The 19,700-nt window shown below is 41.4% G+C and overlaps 1 protein-coding gene across 3 annotated transcripts in view; it reads left to right on the forward strand.

The window, feature by feature from the left end:
* The first annotated feature begins 218 nt into the window (after positions 1 to 218).
* The window catches only part of LOC119174268 (SIDL trafficking protein particle complex subunit 10), a 97,072-nt gene continuing 77,590 nt past the window's right edge, over positions 219 to 19,700 (forward strand). For 2 of the 3 annotated variants that reach the window (XM_037425107.2, XM_037425108.2), the window contains exons 1-3: positions 403 to 752; positions 16,875 to 16,956; positions 18,999 to 19,134. In XM_037425107.2, the coding sequence (XP_037281004.2) occupies positions 713 to 752; positions 16,875 to 16,956; positions 18,999 to 19,134 (258 nt within the window). In that variant the 5' untranslated portion in view covers positions 403 to 712. Of the gene's footprint in view, positions 349 to 402; positions 753 to 15,765; positions 15,851 to 16,874; positions 16,957 to 18,998; positions 19,135 to 19,700 lie in introns of those variants that run through there. The other variant, XM_075883108.1, reaches the window with a different exon arrangement.

A 19,700-nucleotide genomic window follows, 5' to 3' on the forward strand; every position in this document is an offset into this window, starting at 1 on the left:
TGTGTCAGCACGTGAGCCGACCGAGCCTCAGATGCTGCCAGTAAATACGCATACAGAGCCTGGCGAGCGCAGCCTATTTACTGCCCCTGCGACATCTGGCTGCCACTTCACCCTGAGAAATGGAAAAGGCATCAGATTGCCGCACGGATGCAATCCACCGCTCGCGCTCGCCGACAGCGCGGAGGAAGAAATGTTTCTCCGTGGCCGAGAGCGAGCGCACGTCGCCACAGAACACCTACTGGCGTCGCCGATCACCACACATTTGCCACATGACACTATACGTCACTTGCATTGTGGTCACGTGTTTAGATTTTTTTTTGCGGATTTGTCTTGACTTGACATCGTAACGTAAGTATCTCATCTAGTTTCGGATTCTAAATAGCCGGCGAAAGCCAACGTAAGTCGCTAGCCATTTTCAGAACGGCTGATCGTGCATCGAAAGTGGAAGCCTGTGGTGTAATGTAACGCGTTACGACGCATTTGCGTTAGTTAAAACAGTCGTTGTAACGCGTGCCGGCGGGACCCTCGAAATCGGATGCACGAGCAGCCGGACGAAAGCCGGCAAACAGTGGTGCAGGCCGTCGGCGACACGGTATCGCAACTCGGTGGCGCGACGACGTTCCGTCACCGCCTCCCTGGAGGTGTAGTGTCTGCTGGCCCGCGGCTAGTAGAAAGCGCTCTTCCACCGCTGTGACCCCCTGCCCTGGGATGCATGGCCGTGCCCAAAATGAACTGCAAACCGATCGTCACGTGTAAGCATCTACAAGCTCCGCGCTCGCGTGTTCTTGTACCGAGCCTTGGCTCCGCGGTGGCTCGAAGACGTAAACCGGTTTCATAACGGTTCGCGGACTCATATGGTCTGCCGGTGGCAGCTGGAAACGTGCATGTCCGCTAAACTGGAGCGATAAAACGAATGATACGCGCGGATATCAACTACTACGTAAGTCAGTCGCGGCGATGTCTATGACGGTCGCCTGATCCTTGACACGGTCACGGTAGTCTACCGACCAACTTGGCGTGCGGAAATATCAAGTTTGTGTCGCAGCTTGTCCCTCTAACCTGTTTTCGCAGCAAGACAGTAAATTCAATCGTGCATTGAGACATTTTTCAAGAATTTCCAGCCTTGTTAGGTGCACAAGTAAGCGCGTGTCGCTGATTCTGTTAACGAAAACACTATGCTTGTGCAGGGCCAACCATATGCTTTGTTGTTCTCATTGTTGAAAATTTTTTCCAACTAAAGCTTTACCTAATAGCCGCAGGCATGCAATAGTTGTCAGTACTCGAATTGCACAACTAACCTTTCTTCCTCACTGTATCATTGTGTAGGCAAGGTTATCCAAACAACAATCAGGAACACTAAGCAGACGTTTATTTCCTGTATCTTTTCACTACAAGCAAATACCCGTTATCAAGTCGACGTGTCTTTATCCGTGCAGTTAGCACACCATAGGTGACTACATTAAAAGGTATTAAATGTTGCACGGCTTTGGAAATAGTTTGAAAATACTAATGCTATATGCTTTGTACAGAACAAAGAGGACAGTAAAGACAAAACACATGAAATCTTTTACGCATAGCTGGGTGGTACTTTTTTGTTATACTTAATATGCAATAGAAACTAGTCCATCTACCACCCTAAAATACTGGGAGTTCACTAATTGCAATTTATGTATTTAATACAATGTACAGAGAAGACACAAATTATAGACAAAAAAAAAACGAATTTCGATTCTTAGCTTTGGCACCATCTTTGTCTCTTAGTGTTGTGGCTTCCTTAAATAATAAATCCAGCGTTAGAAACACGTGTGTGTTTTGTTGATCTAAGCTGTAAAACCTTTACACTTATGCAAACTTTCTATGTGGAAAACCACCAGACATAAATTTTTGTGATGGGCTCAAACAACATTCGTTTTGCTGAAATGTAAAGTTGATTTTGATCATCTCATCCCCATTTTCTCTTTACCAGGTTTGCGTAAAATATAGCCAAAAAAAGAATTTACGGTAGCAATAATTCTGGGGGTTTTATGTGCCACAATGTATTACTATAAGGCATGCTTTAGTAAGGGGGGGGGGGGGAGTTCTGAGTAACATCAGCCACCTGGGATTCTTTAATGTGCACACACATTGCACAATGAATGGGCCTATGCCATGTTGTCTCAAATAAGGTGGAGCCGCGATTGAACTTGCCCGCATTTCACCCTGCCGGGGTGCTTTACTGCTAACCCACAAGCCCCGGGATCGAATCTCGGCTGTGGCGGCCACATTTTCAATGGAGGTGAAAATGTGGTCGGCCCATGTACTTTGATTTAGGTGCATGTTAACGAACACCAGATGCTCAAAATTTTTGGAATCCTCCGCTACAGCATCTCTCATAACCATATTGTGGTTTTGACATGTTAAACTTCAGATTATAAAAAAAAAAAAATGTAACTGTGCTATCTGTTTTTTTTTTACGTTTTTCTGTGTGTCATGCATTAGCCTAGTTTATTCACATGATATGGATTTACCACTGGGTCAAGTTTAGTAGCCATGTGCAGGAAAACTACGCAGCTCTGTTTCAGTTAATGGAATATATGTTTTGTTCCAGTTAGTCTTTACAGGTTGCTTACATGAAATATAAGCTCTGCAATACTGCTAAAGTGCACAATTCAAAATTAATGAGGGAATTATACCTAAGAAAGTTCTCATTATATGGTGTTAACAAAGAAAAACAAGCCCCTAAATTCCCGCTTATTTCCTGCATTTTTGTAGTAGGCTTTATGTTCTGTGTTTATTCTTTACTGATGTTACGAGAGAATGGACTGGAAGAAGCATTTCTGCAGATGTTAGATCCTAAAAAGAAGTCCTTTGATTCCTCCCCACAACTGATTACGAGTTTTGGTTAATCACTAAAACTTGTAAAGTGCTAACTGGCTTATGTTTTGCTGAAATAATTGAGCTTTGGTGCTGCCAGGATCATTGCCAGAGCTGATACTCTCCCACTTCGGTTTCGCGTAGCGTCTCCAGGCAATCTGTTTTTCTTGCATTCTCTCAAGTGCCACAGGAAACGGACCATGTCACATTGATGTGACGAGCCCTGCTTTCATTTTTTAACGTTTAATGCCGGGGTCCATTAACTCTTCAGTGACGCATTTCTGTCACGGGAATTTCCCTCAACAGGAATCAAATTTATGACTTCTAGGTTCGCCCTACGACAACAGATGTTGGGCACGCTATCCACTGTGCCAGGGGTCACATACTTTGTACACTTTAAAAAATATACCACTGCCCTCTCACAGTGTTTTTGGTAAAGTGCAGTTATGCATCATGACCGTGTCATCCATGATTAGTTCCTTCAACACGGCATTTCTAAGCGTCCGTACCGTTCGGCGCATTTCCAGCTGCAGAAGTCCAATAGAATTGATAACTGAGCTAGTTGGTGATTGGTCATTTTACCGTGAGGTTAAGTAGTGCAGTTTTTAACATGGACAAGAGGGATAAGAAGGACACAACACTCACTACAATTTCGTCAGGTGCAACTTTGTCAACGCCTCACCAGTGCCCCAGCTGGTGACCTTAAACCAAGTCTCGCAGTCACTCATAGCATTCATCCATACCAGAAATAGCGCTGTGATGCCTGCCGGTTTTGTACATTCCTCACTTGTGCTAGCACCATGAATAATCACCGCTGGGCGAAAGGAAGACACGACGCGCATTGCGGTTCTTTCAGGTGGGGCAGTGGTGTTCATAACTCGAACATGTTGCGAGTAGTCTATCTTAGCCCAAATTCAGCGTCCAGTCACGCTGTCTGGCTGTCACATCGCTTTCTCTGGTTCCGCTGTCACCATTTACTACAGCTACCCAAGGATTTAATGCTCCTTGTTACCACAGCCACCTTGATCACAAGGTTTTTTTTAATCATTAATGACGGATGTCAGTCGCCAGGGTGGAGATGTATGAATAAGCGTCAGTGTGGATGCATCCACATTAAGCGGTGCCATAGCTGTCAACACTAACCAGCTCACTTATACCAATGTACAGTTAACTACTTCTGTAAAGACATGGTTTACTTTCGTGTTTTGCAGATTCCAATTAAGGAGGGATCAAGCATGTGTTATTTTTCTCCCTCTTTTTCGCTTCTTATTATACTTGCGGTGAGGGCAATGTGTGCTTCAGCACCACGGTACAATAATTACGGTGCTCTTGGTACTATTCAAAAGTCGTGGGTGCAGCCGAAGCCATGGCAGACGCTTTTTAACAGGGGCGAAGTGCTAGAGCCCTGTGTTCTCAGATTCAGGTGCACATTGAAAAACCTTAATAATATTGAGACTTTAAGTCCCAAAACCATGATATGATTACGAGAGACGTCGTAGTGGAGGGCTCCGAAACATTTGACCACCTGATATTCCTTAATGTGCACCAACATGGCACAGTATACAGGCCTCCATCATTTTGCTTCCATTGAAATGCGACCGTTGTAGCCTGGACTGAATCCGAGACCTCCAAGTCAGCAGCCAAGCACTGCAGCCAATGTTCCACCAAGGTGGACCGTCGAGGAACCTTAAGTGGTCGAAATTTCCAGAGCTGTACACTATGATGTGCCTCGTAATCACATCAGGTTTTTGGCACAAGGAATGCTGAATATTAACATGAGCATTCCGCGCCCCACATTGATCGAGAAAGTGAAATCGCAGTGATACTTCACAGCGTGTCCGGACAAGTCTCTGAGAATGCACGAGTATTACTCCAGACCAGCCATGAATCTTCCAAGAAACCCCTTTGACAAAGCAATGCTTGTGTGTTAGGTTTCATTCTCTCTGGGAAGACAGCTCTCATAAAAATAAAAGGGACATGCAGGTCTTTGTTTTCAATTTTAAACATGTGCATGCTGCACATATATCCTGCTTCTTACCAGAACTGTGCGAGTTTGACTGCCTCCCATAGTGGCTGCTATGTTAGTAGCGGTTAAATGCAAATAACCCTCATTTGCTTAGATTTAAATGCTTGTTGAAGAACACCTGATGGTTGAACTTAATTTTTAGTCCTCCAGTACTGTGTCTCATAATTGTATTGTGGCTTTGGCTCTAACAAATATTGCTATTATTCTTGATATTAATTTGATGTATTCTAAATAATAAACAATAATTCATTGTATTATCCCAGATTTTATTTTAGTATGTTAGGTTACATGTTGTCGTGGAAGGCTTCATATAAATTACTAAGGCCCAAGGCGTCATGCCAAGCTCATAGATTTTAACAAACGTAAGACAATTCTTGCGATTCGCCTGTGACCAAATGTAGCTGAGAATCTGAACCAGAGCCTCATTCTCAACAGCATTCGTGTCCATTGCAGGCTACATGTTATTCGAAACTGAATAGTCGAGCTTAGGTTCATGTGCAAAGTTGAGACTATAGTTGCCACATGCTAATGAGGACAGAACTCGTTGAACAGCCAACTATGGATTTTTAGCTCACCTTGAAAATGAAGCGTAAATTCCAGGCCACGTGCTGTGCTCTTATGTTTCACTCACATATTTGCGAGAGTTTCAACCACTGACCTGCAGCATTTACTAAGTTGAAGCGCTGCCAGGCCCCTTCAATTTTTTTCTACATGTGTGCTGTAGTGCTGAAAGAACATTTCATAATTGAACTTCAAATTTTCATCATCAGTATAATTGCCCCTTTTCTCTCCCTCTCCCTACCTTCTCAAAAAAAAAAATTAGGAAAGCTGTGTCTTTGTGCCGCACTACGTGGTATCAAAACACAATTTTGTTCAACAGTGGTCAACCAAGTGTTGCATATGCTGTTAAACATATCACTCTTCCTTTATGCTTCTCATTCAAGCATGCTCCATAGGTTAGATAAGGGTGAACAAGGTCATCTTGACAAAGTGAACAAGATACTGTTGGCATTGTATATATAGCTGCAGGCAAATATAGGTAAAGGAGCAGGACCTAAAAAGAACTAACGCTGACTTCCTGTGCCTGATTGGTTGTGTGATGGCCACAGACTCCCAGTGATACCATAGCATCGTAGCATTCAAAAGTAGCTATCTCAAAGAATGTCATTGATGCGACTTACTTAATTCATATGAAGTTTACAGGTGTACTCAGTGGTTTAAGTTATTCAATAGATATGCTGCAAAGTAGCCAACAGAAACCTGTTGACACTCAAAATGTCCTGTTTCTGAAGGAACGAAACTGCTCTCATCTTTAAAGGGACACTAAAGTAAAGTAATGATTAAGTTTAGACCGATAATTTATATTCTAAAAAACTTTATTGTCTTTAACATCACCATTATAACCTCAATAATGAATGATAAAATCAAAGGCAAAGTTTCATTTTTAAATTTTGCAGTAAATGCTCCACTGACATCATTAATCTCAAAATGTTTTATTCATATTTTGGCTACACTAGCTCAACAAAATGCTCCGAAACTTGGCATGCTTAGTCTCTGGCCCTCTCAGGGAACAAGTTACTTCACACCTACCACTTAGGAATTGCGTAGGCCCTTGTAGACACCGTCACAATCTGTGACATCACGGTGATTGTGTGGGAACTCCAACGTGGTGTCGCCAACCACTTTTTCATTTTTGTATGTTTTCTTACTTGCCAAGCTTTTTCTCGGGGTAAGAGTGGTGTTTTTGGTAATGCGAACTTGTGATTTAATAATAAGTACACAATCAAATTTCTCTTTAGACTCCCTTTAAAGTTTCAAAACATCACAAGATATGTTATCATAGTCATATACAGCTTTGGATGTCTGTGGCATTTTTTCCTCAAAAGTCACATGCCTACACCAATGGGTACACAAGCCTATACCAATGGGTGCACACTCCGAACAGACTTTACAACCCGGGACAGCTAGTGACCCTGTCTTTGGAAATACTGTAGAATGCATGACCAAGACTTTCTCTGGTCGCAAAGAGGATTGACTGCTGCACTTTGGTCATTCGGGAAAGGCCTTTTAAAACTATATTCAATGATAGGTATCAGTGGCACTCTTTTGTAGTGGTTTCTTTGCAATTACGCAAATTTTTTGTTCCCCCAACTGAACAGAAAGCTGAAAGTAGAGCATTGGGAGATGGTGGAAAACATCCAGAACATGTTTTGATTTCTGAGGCATGTTCTGGTTGAGAACTTTCAGGGTGCCTTCCAGTTGTGGCTGACCCGTCTCTGCAACTGTATCGATGCACTGGTAGAGTATTTTGAGGAATTTTAATCACTTTTGCGAGTCAGATCACTGAATCAATTTTTCCCGGAAAAGGTGCCTTACTTTTATATTAGACCCTGTACACATGTCTGTACTAATGCACATATTTGCTGCCTCGAAGAAAACAAGTCTGCTTGTTCAAATGTTGGCTCCAGGAACAACCCATGTTCACAAATTTTTCATGCCTTTGACCATGTATTTTATGAAACCGTGCCTTTCACGTACTGTGGAAGTATCCTGACATACGACAGATAGAATGACTGGGCAGAAAGGGAGAGCTAATGATATTAACGTGCCTCTGAAACTGGTACATTCGTACTAACAGCAGCTGCACCACATTAGTCTCGGGAATCGGCTTTCTTCGTTGCCTTCTTTGCTGGTTCAGTTGCAGTGTGTGACATTCATACAAAATATGTTCTGGTTTTACTCTAATTTCGAGTTATATTAAACTTCGTAATTTTCTGGGTGAATACAAAGTTTAGCTAAGTGCATAAAAACTTATTAAAGCTTTCCTTGCTCTGGCAAACTCATGATTTAGTGAATGCATAATAGATATCAGGAGAACGTGTTTGTGAAATAACAATGTTGCGATAAGAAAAGTGTGAATTGGGAATCATATTACATTACAGCAGATAATGGAACTACGAGTAACATATGTTCGCTGTCGTAAAGAATAGCCTATTGTTTAGAGCAATAAAAATGGGCTCATTCATGCATTCCAGGACTACAATATAACTATGGCACATCTGTGTTTGGCTGTTGCTGAGAGAATCAGTTACTGGTGTTTGCATTGAGCAGATTTTAGCAAATGCCGTTATGTAGTTACAATAACTAAGACCCGCCAGAACTAATACGTAGAAAGTCAACATTAGAAATCATATAAGTGCCGCAAACATCACTGACTGCTAACTTTTTTGCAAAACATTAGCTAACATAGTATAACCAGGAAAACTAATATCTGTACTAATTGCTGCTGTCTATTTTATTTTATTTTTTAGAAATAACTACATTGTTTGTATATTCTGCATAAGTATTGTATTAACTGAAACCACTGCACTGTTCTTTTTTGGTATATTTCATGTATATATCCACTCCCCTATGCAATGCCATTTGGCCCTAAGGGTATTATAAATAAATAAAAATAAATAATCGTGCACAGTTGATGTGCGGCAGGCATCAACAGAGAGTGTAACAGTTATATTCAGCCAAAGTAGTCTTCACTTGTGCAGTCTTCAACCTGCAGTGATTGTGTTGACTTATTAATAATGGTATTGCTTCATGATGCTCCCTTAAACTCAATAAAGTGGAACTATATTTGTAAATGAACTGTCCAGTTGAGTTCTGTACTAGAGATAGACCTGGAAGTGCATTATGCCGCAAGCCGTGCTTTCATTTTGTCGTAAACCATGCTTTAAAAGAAGATTTTTACAGATTTTATTGTTTTTTTTCTGTACAACTCATTCTGAACTTCTTTTCTGACTGTAACATCGCGCACACATGCTCGAACAGATACCTACATACAAGCACAAACACTTGCTCACTCACGCACTTCCATTCATGCCTTCATTCACTTGTGAAGCCCTTGTGTTTCAAGCTAACCAAGATGTAGCTATACTGTTTTATGCTGCACGGTTGTCTAGCGGAACATCTTTATTGAAATAATTATTAATAACCAATTTTGCTAATAGCGTGCCTTGTGCGACTCTTTGTAATGCGACTGTCTAGTTGCTGACATAGCATGCAAGGTAACCTATCCTTTTACTCACTTAGCTAGGGCAGCCCAAAGGCACGGGGAAAAGAAAGACAGTAGAGATAAAGAGCTCTGATTAAAACTGAAATTTGATTGCAGTCACCTGTGCATATATATGTGCCTTAAAAAAATGCGATTGAGAAGAGGTTAAAAACATGAAACAGGGCTGGTTTTAACCTGTAAAAGAAAATAAAAAACTAAAAACGATAAAACCTTCGAAGGAACTCATGCATGCGGGATGAGCGAAAAACACCAGGTTATGACGAAACAAGAGCACTAATGACATGAAAAATTATGTCATTTCATCCTTTCAGTTTACTTCTATAATCAGGTGAAAGTAGCACAACTTTGTTGGTTTGCTGCGTTAGGAATTGTTCTGTCTGAAATTTGTAATGAAAGAAGTGATGCCAGATCTAAGAAAAGACCGTTTTAATGCTACATACAAAGTATAATACCTAATTGAGCATTTTGAACAATTCATAATCAATTTTTTTTGAAAAAAAATTGTTGGTTAATATCAGGTATATATGTGCAATTATTCTCCGTGAGTTGTCATTTACTACATAAATATTTCTATGAGACTTGAGAGAGGCTTTCCTTCTGGGCGAAAATGTGTCTTAGACTCTTTCACTCTACACAAGCACTGCTAAAAGCGGTGCTTCAGCATTTGAGTTCATGATTGGGTTGATAATATCAGTCCATACTTGCCATCCAAGTTTTAACTATTCAGTAAGAAACGATGCCAGAATGGAAACAAGAAAACCTTTGGTGGTGTCAAGTTAAGTGAATAATTACTTAGCGGGATGCATGATAGGAAGCATCTAGTGTAATGAATAGGGACATTTATGTGTTTTTTTCGTTGGTCTTCAACGAAAATTAAAACAAAAGGGAAATCGGAATGCTGTTATAAGCAGCCATTACAGCTTTTTATACAATGCTGCAGAAAGTTGTAGGCTGCTACAAATGTTTTCCTAACAGTGAACAAACAGGTATCAAGCATGCACAATGTACACCTGATAAGCCACATAGAGTGGAAGTAAGTGTGATGGCTGGGGAAAACTTCACAGGCTTGATGCGCAATCTCTGGCTTAGTACAGAGGTCCTTTCACATTGGTCAAACACATTCCGAAAATGGTCTTATATTACACTTTTTTTTTATGCATTCCCCATCCTGGTACCCAACTTCATATTGGATCACAGCACAGGGTCAGCGGATATCTTTGTGATAAAGTTATCATTACTACAGTCTGTAAGAATGTGTTCAATAATCAATACGCATTGTTTTCAAGGGGCGGTTTTGCTGCACCAAGCCGACACTTATCTAATTACTTTGTTCGGGATGTGCTGTTTATCGTCCCTGCACGTTTCCGCTGTAATTTCCTGTGTGGTACTGCTTCATGGGGTCATGTTCCCTATCACTAACCATGAATAATAAGTGTATTATGTTAACAGTCATCAACTTTTTACGTGCTTTGAAGCGGTGGCTGTCAGAAACTTTGTTATGGCCTTTGAAGACTACACTCGCATGGCTCTCATGCATAAATTCATGCGAGAAGTTATTTATTCACCTGTCTACATTCCCTACTTTATACTTGTACAACTTGACCATATTGTGACTTCTCTAAAAGGATTCAAGCCGATATAGACATGCTCTTCTATGAATGTGTGGCACTGCTATGCTCTAGGGCATGGGTATGATTCTCGGCCGTGGTGGCAACAGTTTGACGAAGGTGAATCGAGAAGAAAACATATGTGCTTCGATTTAGAAACCTGTTAGAGAACACTTGCTGGTTGAAATTGATTTGGTGTCGCCTATTATGGTGTGCCTGGTAATCATAGTGCGGTTCTTGCTTGTACAACCCCAGCGATAATAGAGGTAGGTTTATGAACTGACAGCTTCGCATACGTCTGCATAAAGCGGTGTAATCTTTCTTCTGTGTAAGTTGCGAAACTCATATGAAATATACAGGGCAACAATTTTGTGGCATTAAACTATCAAATACATGCTTTCTGTCCACCAGTCCGCAGAGAACTCATTAAGGAAATGTAAGGTACAATAAAAGTGCCTTCATAGCCACAGGAATGAAGGGAAATGAGCATACGTGTCTTAGCATACTTAAAGGGGTTCTGCAAGACGTAGCCATCGAATAGCTTCATTAAAGGAGTGTATTGCCTCATGAATGAACCGCCGTAAAAATGTTAGAATTTGTCAAGTATGGTACTTACACGATTGTAAGTCGTCTCGAATGTAAGCCAACCTCTCTGAAATCGCATGGCAGGCACAAATTTATTTACAATGTCTCCAAAGAAAAGGAAGTCGAAGATAAATTCACGACAGTAGCTTTTAGTTATGCAGAAAAGCTAGCTTTGTGCAAATACGTGGCGATCATTTTCAAAAAGACTTCGCAACAGAAGCTAGTTTTCAATTCTTGGTCGACCCCCCAACTTTGAATTTCAAATTAAGACAAAATGAGTCACCTACGATAGTTTAAATATCCTATGAGCAGAGCTGCAAAGATTCGTTGCACCCTGTAATTCCTTTTTTTTTTTGTCTCTATGAGAACGCTGGAAGCTAAGCAGGGAGGGACACCAAAGGAATGAAGAATTTACTTCACGCATGCATCATGTCTTTGGATTCTTTCTTTTCTACTTGTTTAAACATGCAGGTTACTTTCAGATGCGGCGATGGCGTAGTGGTTAGAGCATCCGCCTCGCATGCAAGAGGTCCGTGGTTCAAATCCCGGTACCGCGCAGTTCCCAACCGGATTAAAAAAAAAAAAAAAAAAAAGAAAATCCGCGTGTTGATGGAACTGCAATAAGAGGCCTGGGGTGCGGCCTCACCGGCAAACACCGCCGAGAACGCACTCCCTCACCAGAGAAGGATTGGCCACCCTGGTGCAGTATCTGGCCACTACCTCCCACATGCTTACTTCAAATAACTCACGGCCCTCAGTCCCCAGCAGCTGCGAAGCAACTGACTACGGCGGCGGTCAGATCTGCAACGCAGCAGAGGGTGCTAAGAATCTCTGGATCCGGACAGGCCGCCATTGGAACCTGAACTTGGCAACGTTTAACGCTAGAACCTTATCTAGTGAGGGAAGTCTAGCTGTACTATTCGAGGAGCTAGAGGGTGTTAAATGGGATATAATAGGGCTCAGTGAGGTTAGGAGGACAGATGAGGCCTATACGGTGCTACAGAATGGCCACGTCCTTTGCTACAGGGGCTTGGCAGACAGAAGAGAACTGGGAGTGGGGTTCCTAATTCACAGAAACATAGCTGGCAACATAGAGGAATACTATAGCATTAATGAAAGGGTGGTAGGTATCGTAATTAAACTGAATAAAAGATACAAGATGAAGGTAGTACAGGCTTACGCGCCTACATCCAGCCATGATGACGCTTCAGTTGAAAGCTTCTATGAAGACGTGGAATCGGCAATGAGTAAGGTAAAAACACAGTATACTATAGTGATGGGCGACTTTAATGCAAAGGTAGGGAAGAAGCAGGCTAGAGACCAGGCAGTAGGAGATTATGGCATCGGCACTAGAAACGCCAGAGGAGAGCTACTAGTAGAATTCGCAGAACGCAATAATTTACGGATTTTGAATACCTTCTACCGAAAACGAGAAAACCGCAAGTGGACATGGAGGAGCCCTAATGGCGAAAATAAGAACGAAATAGACTTTATAATGAGTGCACACCCTGGAATCGTGCAGGATGTGGAAGTGATTGGCAAGGTACGATGCAGTGACCATAGAATGGTACGGTCTCGAATTCGCCTAGACTTGAAGAAGGAACGACAGAAACTGATACGCAAGAAGCCAATCAATCAGCTAGCACTGAGAGGGAAAGTACAGGAATTCAGAGTGTCACTGCAGAACAGGTACTCGGCTCTCAGTGAGGAAACCAACCTTAGCGTAGATACAATGAATGATAATCTGACGAGTATCATTATGGAGTGTGCAGTGGAAGTTGGAGGCAGGGTAGTTAGACAGGACACTGGCAAGCTTTCACAGGAAACGAAGAACCTAATTAAGAAGCGTCAAATCATGAAAGTGTCAAGTACAACAGACAAAATAGAACTGGCAGAGCTTTCGAAGTTGATTAATAGACGTAAAGTATGCGATGTAAGAAGGTATAACATGGAGAGAATTGAACACGCTCTGAAAAACGGAGGAAGTGTCAAAGCATTGAAGAGGAAACTTGGGATAGGCAAAAGTCGGATGTATGCACTAAGGGACAAAGAAGGCAAAATAACTACCAATATGGATAGGATAGTTCAGATAGCGGAGGAGTTTTACAGGGATCTGTACAGTAGCCGAAACAACCACGACCTTAATACTATAAGAACTAGCAGTAACCCAGATTGCACCCCACCAGTAATGATAGAAGAAGTCAGAAAAGCTTTGGAGAGCATGCAAAGGGGCAAAGCTGCTGGTGAGGATCAGGTAACATCAGATCTGCTGAAAGATGGAGGACAGATTGTGTTAGAAAAACTAGCCACCCTGTTTACGAGGTGTCTCCTGACGGGAAGAGTACCAGAGTCTTGGAAGAACGCTAACATCATCTTAATACATAAGAAAGGAGATGACAAGGACTTGAAGAATTACAGGCCGATCAGCTTGCTCTCTGTAGTATACAAGCTATTTACAAAGGTAATTGCTAACAGAGTAAAGAAAACATTAGAATTCAATCAACCAAAGGAACAAGCAGGATTTCGAACAGGCTACTCAACAATTGACCACATTCATACTATCAATCAGGTAATAGAGAAATGCTCAGAGTATAACCAACCACTATACATAGCCTTCATAGATTACGAGAAGGCGTTTGATTCAGTAGAAATATCAGCCGTCATGCAAACACTGCGGAATCAGGGCGTAGATGAAGTATATATAAACATTCTGGAAGAAATCTACAGGGGATCAACTGCTACCATAGTGCTTCATAGAGAAAGCAACAGAATACCAATCAAGAAGGGTGTAAGGCAGGGGGACACAATTTCCCCAATGCTGTTTACCGCGTGCTTACAGGAGGTTTTCAGAAGCCTAGAATGGGAACAGTTAGGGATAAGAGTCAATGGAGAATACCTTAGTAACCTGCGCTTCGCCGATGACATTGCATTGCTGAGTAACTCGGGGGACGAATTGCAACTCATGATTACGGAGTTAGACAAGGAGAGCAGAAAAGTGGGTCTTAAAATTAATCTGCAGAAAACGAAAGTAATGTACAACAACCTCGGCAAAGAGCAGCGCTTCGAGATAGGTAATAGTGCACTTGAAGTTGTAAAAGACTATGTCTATTTAGGGCAGGTAATAACCGCAGAGCCGAACCACGAGATTGAAGTAACTAGAAGAATAAGAATGGGGTGGAGCACATTCGGCAAGCACTCTCAAATTATGACAGGTAGATTGCCACTATCCCTCAAGAGGAAGGTATATAACAGCTGTATCTTGCCGGTACTTAGCTACGGAGCAGAAACCTGGAGACTTACAAAGAGGGTTCAGCTTAAATTGAGGACGACGCAGCGAGCAATGGAAAGAAAAATGGTAGGTGTAACCTTAAGAGACAAGAAGAGAGCAGAGTGGATTAGGGAACAAACGGGTGTTAAGGATATCATAGCTGAAATCAAGAAGAAGAAATGGACATGGGCAGGGCATGTAGCGCGTAGACAGGATAACCGCTGGTCATTAAGGGTAACTGACTGGATTCCCAGAGAAGGGAAGCGGGTTAGGGGGAGACAGAAGGTTAGGTGGGCAGATGAGATTAAGATGTTTGCGGGTATAAATTGGAAGCAGCAAGCACAGGACCGGGTTAAATGGCGGAACATGGGAGAGGCCTTTGTCCTGCAGTGGACGTAGTCAGGCTGATGATGATGATGATGATGTTACTTTCAGTGCGATCGCGTGTACGAGCACATGGTGCCATCGTGTGGCAGCCACCGCAACTATGCAGCTTGTGATGCTCAAATCAGCCAATGGCTTGAAATTGAGGAACGTGGCCCAATGGCTTGGGTATATGACATCATTTGTAAAATGAAAAGGGAACAATGTCTAGCTGACTTTGAGATGTAATTGTAAATTCTAGGCCGCATGTTGCCTACTAATGTTTGGCTCGTGTTCTCAGAAGCCTCGACTAACGATCCGCAGCATTTTCTAACCATGCTGAAAAAGCATTGCACGGGCCCTTTAAGGCTTTTGTGCCCATAACCGTAAAGAAGGGGTCTGAAACCCGCTTCAGCGATCTGGCCTCAATCACAAATTTGAGTCCTCCAAAGGGCTGGAAGAGTGAAGAATTTCGAAAGCGGGGGGGGGCATTAGCATTTGAGAAAAGGCCTTTCATATATCGCATATTATGGTTATTTATGAACTGGATTTGACATAAGGATGCGAGCAACAAGTCTATTCCAATCTTCACAAAGATTCCACAGCATCCTGGTACTACAGTTTCAGTCTTGATCCTGATCCTGGGTGTAGAATTCTTGTTCCTCATGGTTGTGTTTCAATAAGATGATATATGGGATGCTTTACAAAAAAAAAAAAAAAAAAAGATGAAGTCGAGTCACGTCTGTAATTTAATTATTGAATAACTGAGAAATGCACAACACAGAAAAAGGCAACACAGTGTGTATACAGCCCTGAAAACTGAATGATTCACCCTCCCTGGAGTATAATAGCTTGAATTTGTCCTGTTTTCTAGCTGCACGCACGAAGAACCCTTTTTGGGATTTTGTGCTGCTAGTATACTTGGTACTGATTTCCATGTTTGTAAGTCATTTTTCAAGTGTATGTAGCATCTGCAGCTCTTTTGTTTCATTGACAGTCAATATGGAAGCAAACAGCAAGCACACCACAATCCTGCCGACTTTGTTGCTTATATAACATGCATGCGATGTTTACCAAGCAGGGTACATAGTCATCTCTCTGTTTTTTCTGTTTTATTCCTTCATCTACTGTGATGTTGTCAGTTTGTAGTTTTTTGTGCTGGCAAGTCTTAGGTGCTGCCTCTGCGTGAAAGTTACAGGGAATTAGGTATTGCTACTTGCGTAGAGTCGTTATTGGTCCTCTCCAAGTTTGTGTTCGGGGATAATCTCTGAGAAGTTTTGGATAGCGTAAAGAACCTAGTTCCACATGGAGTGGATACAGAACACCACGTAAACAAAAATTCTTTCGTCTGCCAATGGATGCATCAAACGAAAATTGGCCAGAATAGACTATTTTGATACTGATTCCAAGCAAAGCATTATCATTTTTTTCTGCTTGAAAAGATGCAACCAAACCCAGATTTTTCAGAACCGGTGTAGTACCACACAAAATCCTCCAATGTTAAGCAACAGTTTTTCCCTGGCCATGGTCCTAAATTAGGAACATTCCATACAGCACTAGGTTCTTGAATAATTCTTTAGGGGCTATATAAAGGCTGATTAAGAAGGAAATGAGACAATTGCCAGTTCTAGTATACTGCTGAAATTGGTTTACCATCAATTGTGTTGTTCATGTCTAGCTACTTTAACCCAATTGAAATTTGTGAAAAAAAGCTAGACTTTGTTTTACCCTCAAAGGTTGGTTTTCCTGCATTGCACTGGGAACATTCCATCTTTTCGTGCTCATGCTGTGCTGATCAGCATAGTTGTGCATTGGTGTTTAACATTCCATGAGAAAAAATGCAGGTTAGTACCTGATGTTGCTGAGAAGCAGTAGCTGAGTTCTGTTTTCTAATGTTTTTTCCTTCTTTGACTATGGATTATTGAAGTTTTATGTACTCTTAACCTATACCAGTATTTTCAGTGATATTGCTTCAGCGAATGTTTCGGTATCAGAAATTAATCGTGGCTTACATAGGTGCTTTTGTGATAGTGAACATCTTTTTTCTTTCTGTTCTGCACTTTTCTTCACAATATAAAATGTTCGTGTGTTCCATGTTTTGCTCAGATGCAGGTGACAAGCAAGTGTTCAAAGCTATTGAGCCTCTGCTTTTGGAAGGGTTGCCGCAGGAGCCTGTAGAGTGGACACGGTATGTTGCATGGCGTATTGCTGGCCGTACATTTCATTCTTCATTGTGGCATTGACATCTGCTCACCCTGTATATGTACCACCTGTTGTTGTCGGATTCTGGAAGACTTCAATAACACAATTTGGAAAAATAGAACAAATATCATCAGATCAGTTTGATATTCAAGCACATTTGAGAGAACGAACATTTTCATGAGTGAGGCAGTGCAAGAACATGAATACATAAAAAATGGAATGCACAGAATGAGTGTCGTTTTGAAACTAAAATGTTTATATAAGAAAGAAAAACGTAGGAAAACAATGCTGAGCAGGACACACGTGTATGTATTAGACATTTCATTGAATATCAACGCGTGTGCATCAGCTAGAAAATCGAAACTAGTCTCTTAGCATTACTTTTGCCAAGCAGGTATCCAAACTTTGTCTCTTAATAAAATCAATGCCTGGCTAACGCATGCGTCTCCAATTTTTTAAATGTGAAATGCCTCGTTGACTTCATGGAGATAATGTGCAACTGTGTCTCGGAAGTACTTCCGCACAAACGCAGGATAGCAGCCACACGAATTACAATGCGATGCAAGATGCAATGCATTAGGCTTTATCAATTACTGATTATGCTCTTTTAAGCAAATGTTAATACATTTACCACTTTGACCCTTGTACAATGTAATGCAAGTTAAGGGAGTTCCTTATACAACCCCACACTTACAACGTACATAAGTGGGTACATCTTTAATTTCATAACTGGCTGTTTTTTCATCGCTACCCTCTTTGTTTTTTCTAAGCAAGAGGCCAGATTGGGGCTAGCCTTTCTTTAGCAAAAAACTTCATTCTAAAAGTCATAAAAAATTTATGGACATATGGCAGTACTGATACCCTATTATAATTTTTTTGTACACTACTGGTGTGTGTCAGGACGACCTTGATTTTTTACCCACTTCAACAGCCTCCCACTACAGCTAGTCAGAAAAAAACAAAGAAATTGGCATTTTTAAACCTTTAAGTTGGAGAGCAGAAACTTTAAGTTGCAAAACAGCGCTTGTCTTGTGCTTTCCATTTTTTATGTCTTCGTCTTTTAGCGCTGTATCAATCCTGGTGGTATATCAACTAGCTCACTCTTTCTATTTTACTGCAATGGGGGTGCTTTACAATGACTTGTCATTCACGTAACAATATAAGCATTTGCTTGTTGACAGCTGCTAGTCAAGAGTGCTGCAGTTTCTTGTTTTACAGTTGAGCTTTTGTGGCTATTTTAAATTGCATAATTACTTATATCTGCTTTTGTGCAGTTTAGATTAGAGAGAATTTGTATGTGAAGTGTTCATTTGCATATCTCCCATAGAAGCTTGTTCACTGAAAAGTTCTTTACTTGTGCGAACAACTTCATCAATAGTTTTAACCTTATCATTTACTTTCACCACCTGACATCAGTAATTGGCTGCTAACATGTCTCAATATAAGTCGCAACACTTTAGAAACTACTCTTTGTTTACAATCTGTCAGTCTGGGCATTTGAACAGAAACTGTTCCATCTCAATAATCTATGAACATCTTATTTTAACGATTTGGGATAGGTAGGAAAAAGAACGCCTGGTATTCAGATCTGCTAGCATGATTTTCTGAGGATTACAGGCTGCAGGTTCAGTTTCCATTTTGTGTAATTGGGTCGTTCATACAGCTAATGTGTGGAATGCTTGTTTCTTCACGGTGTGAAGTGACAATGTACTTTGTTTAATGTGTTTTGTTTTTATTCTTCTCTCAACTTTTGAAGCATTGAAATTTATTTTCAAGGGGTACTCTAAATTTCCGAAATAGAGACTGTCTTCTAATGATGACTATTATCCGGTCATGGAAGACCTTCAGGAACCTTATGCTGATTGCGACAGCTCACTTGATAGAGGCTCAGCGATTGTAGGAAATAAATGCTTGTAAGATTTATGCATGGTATCTCGATCCTGCTTTCAGCCAATGGCAGTCATAGATGAAGGCATCAGTTGTGCAGATGTGGAGCAAACACTTCGATGCCCGATCGAAACCATGCAGGTCCTATGGGCGGGGCCCGAAGACGGTGTGGGTGGAGTGTCGCTTTGTCGAGTACGATGCGGCCCAACTGTCTCGAGAGAAGGACTGCCGTCTGCTCGATCAGGCACACCTGCACGTTTACTGCACCGATTGCAATGTGAGCATGGCTTGCAGTGCCTGTATGTTGTTTTGCTTGCTGTGTTGGCCGATTGAATGTTGCGTTGCTAAGCGCTCAGGTGCAGGTTCAGCTCTCAGCTATAGGGATCACATTTCAGGGGGGCAAAAGACAGAAGCGCCTGTGTGCTTACGTTTAAGGGCATGTTGAATAACCTAGAGCAGTTGAAATTAATCTTGAGCCTCTAACTTACAGAATGTCTCATGATAGTATCGCTGTTATGTCGCGTGTAAACTTGCTAAAAAATATGAATGTTGACACATGGTCTGTTTTCATGATGGTAGTATGTCTGAAAGGTAAAATAAGTGTTTCAAGTGGTAAAATAACCTTCAAAGTTGTACACGAGTTCATTTGATTGAAAAGGGTTGGTGCTGTATTTGTTGGCACAGATTATTGGCAAAATTTCTGGTTTTGAATATCATGTTTACGCCTTACTCCCAATACAGTTTGCATGATTACAGGTTGTCAAATACCATCTCAGTCATGTGTTCTGTTGGCACAGGAAGTATTTCAAAGTATGTTTGATATATTGAATTTTTTTTTCTCTT

This window comes from Rhipicephalus microplus, unplaced genomic scaffold (genome assembly GCF_043290135.1).
Source record: "Rhipicephalus microplus isolate Deutch F79 unplaced genomic scaffold, USDA_Rmic scaffold_15, whole genome shotgun sequence".
Classification (NCBI taxonomy): Eukaryota; Metazoa; Arthropoda; class Arachnida; order Ixodida; family Ixodidae; genus Rhipicephalus; species Rhipicephalus microplus.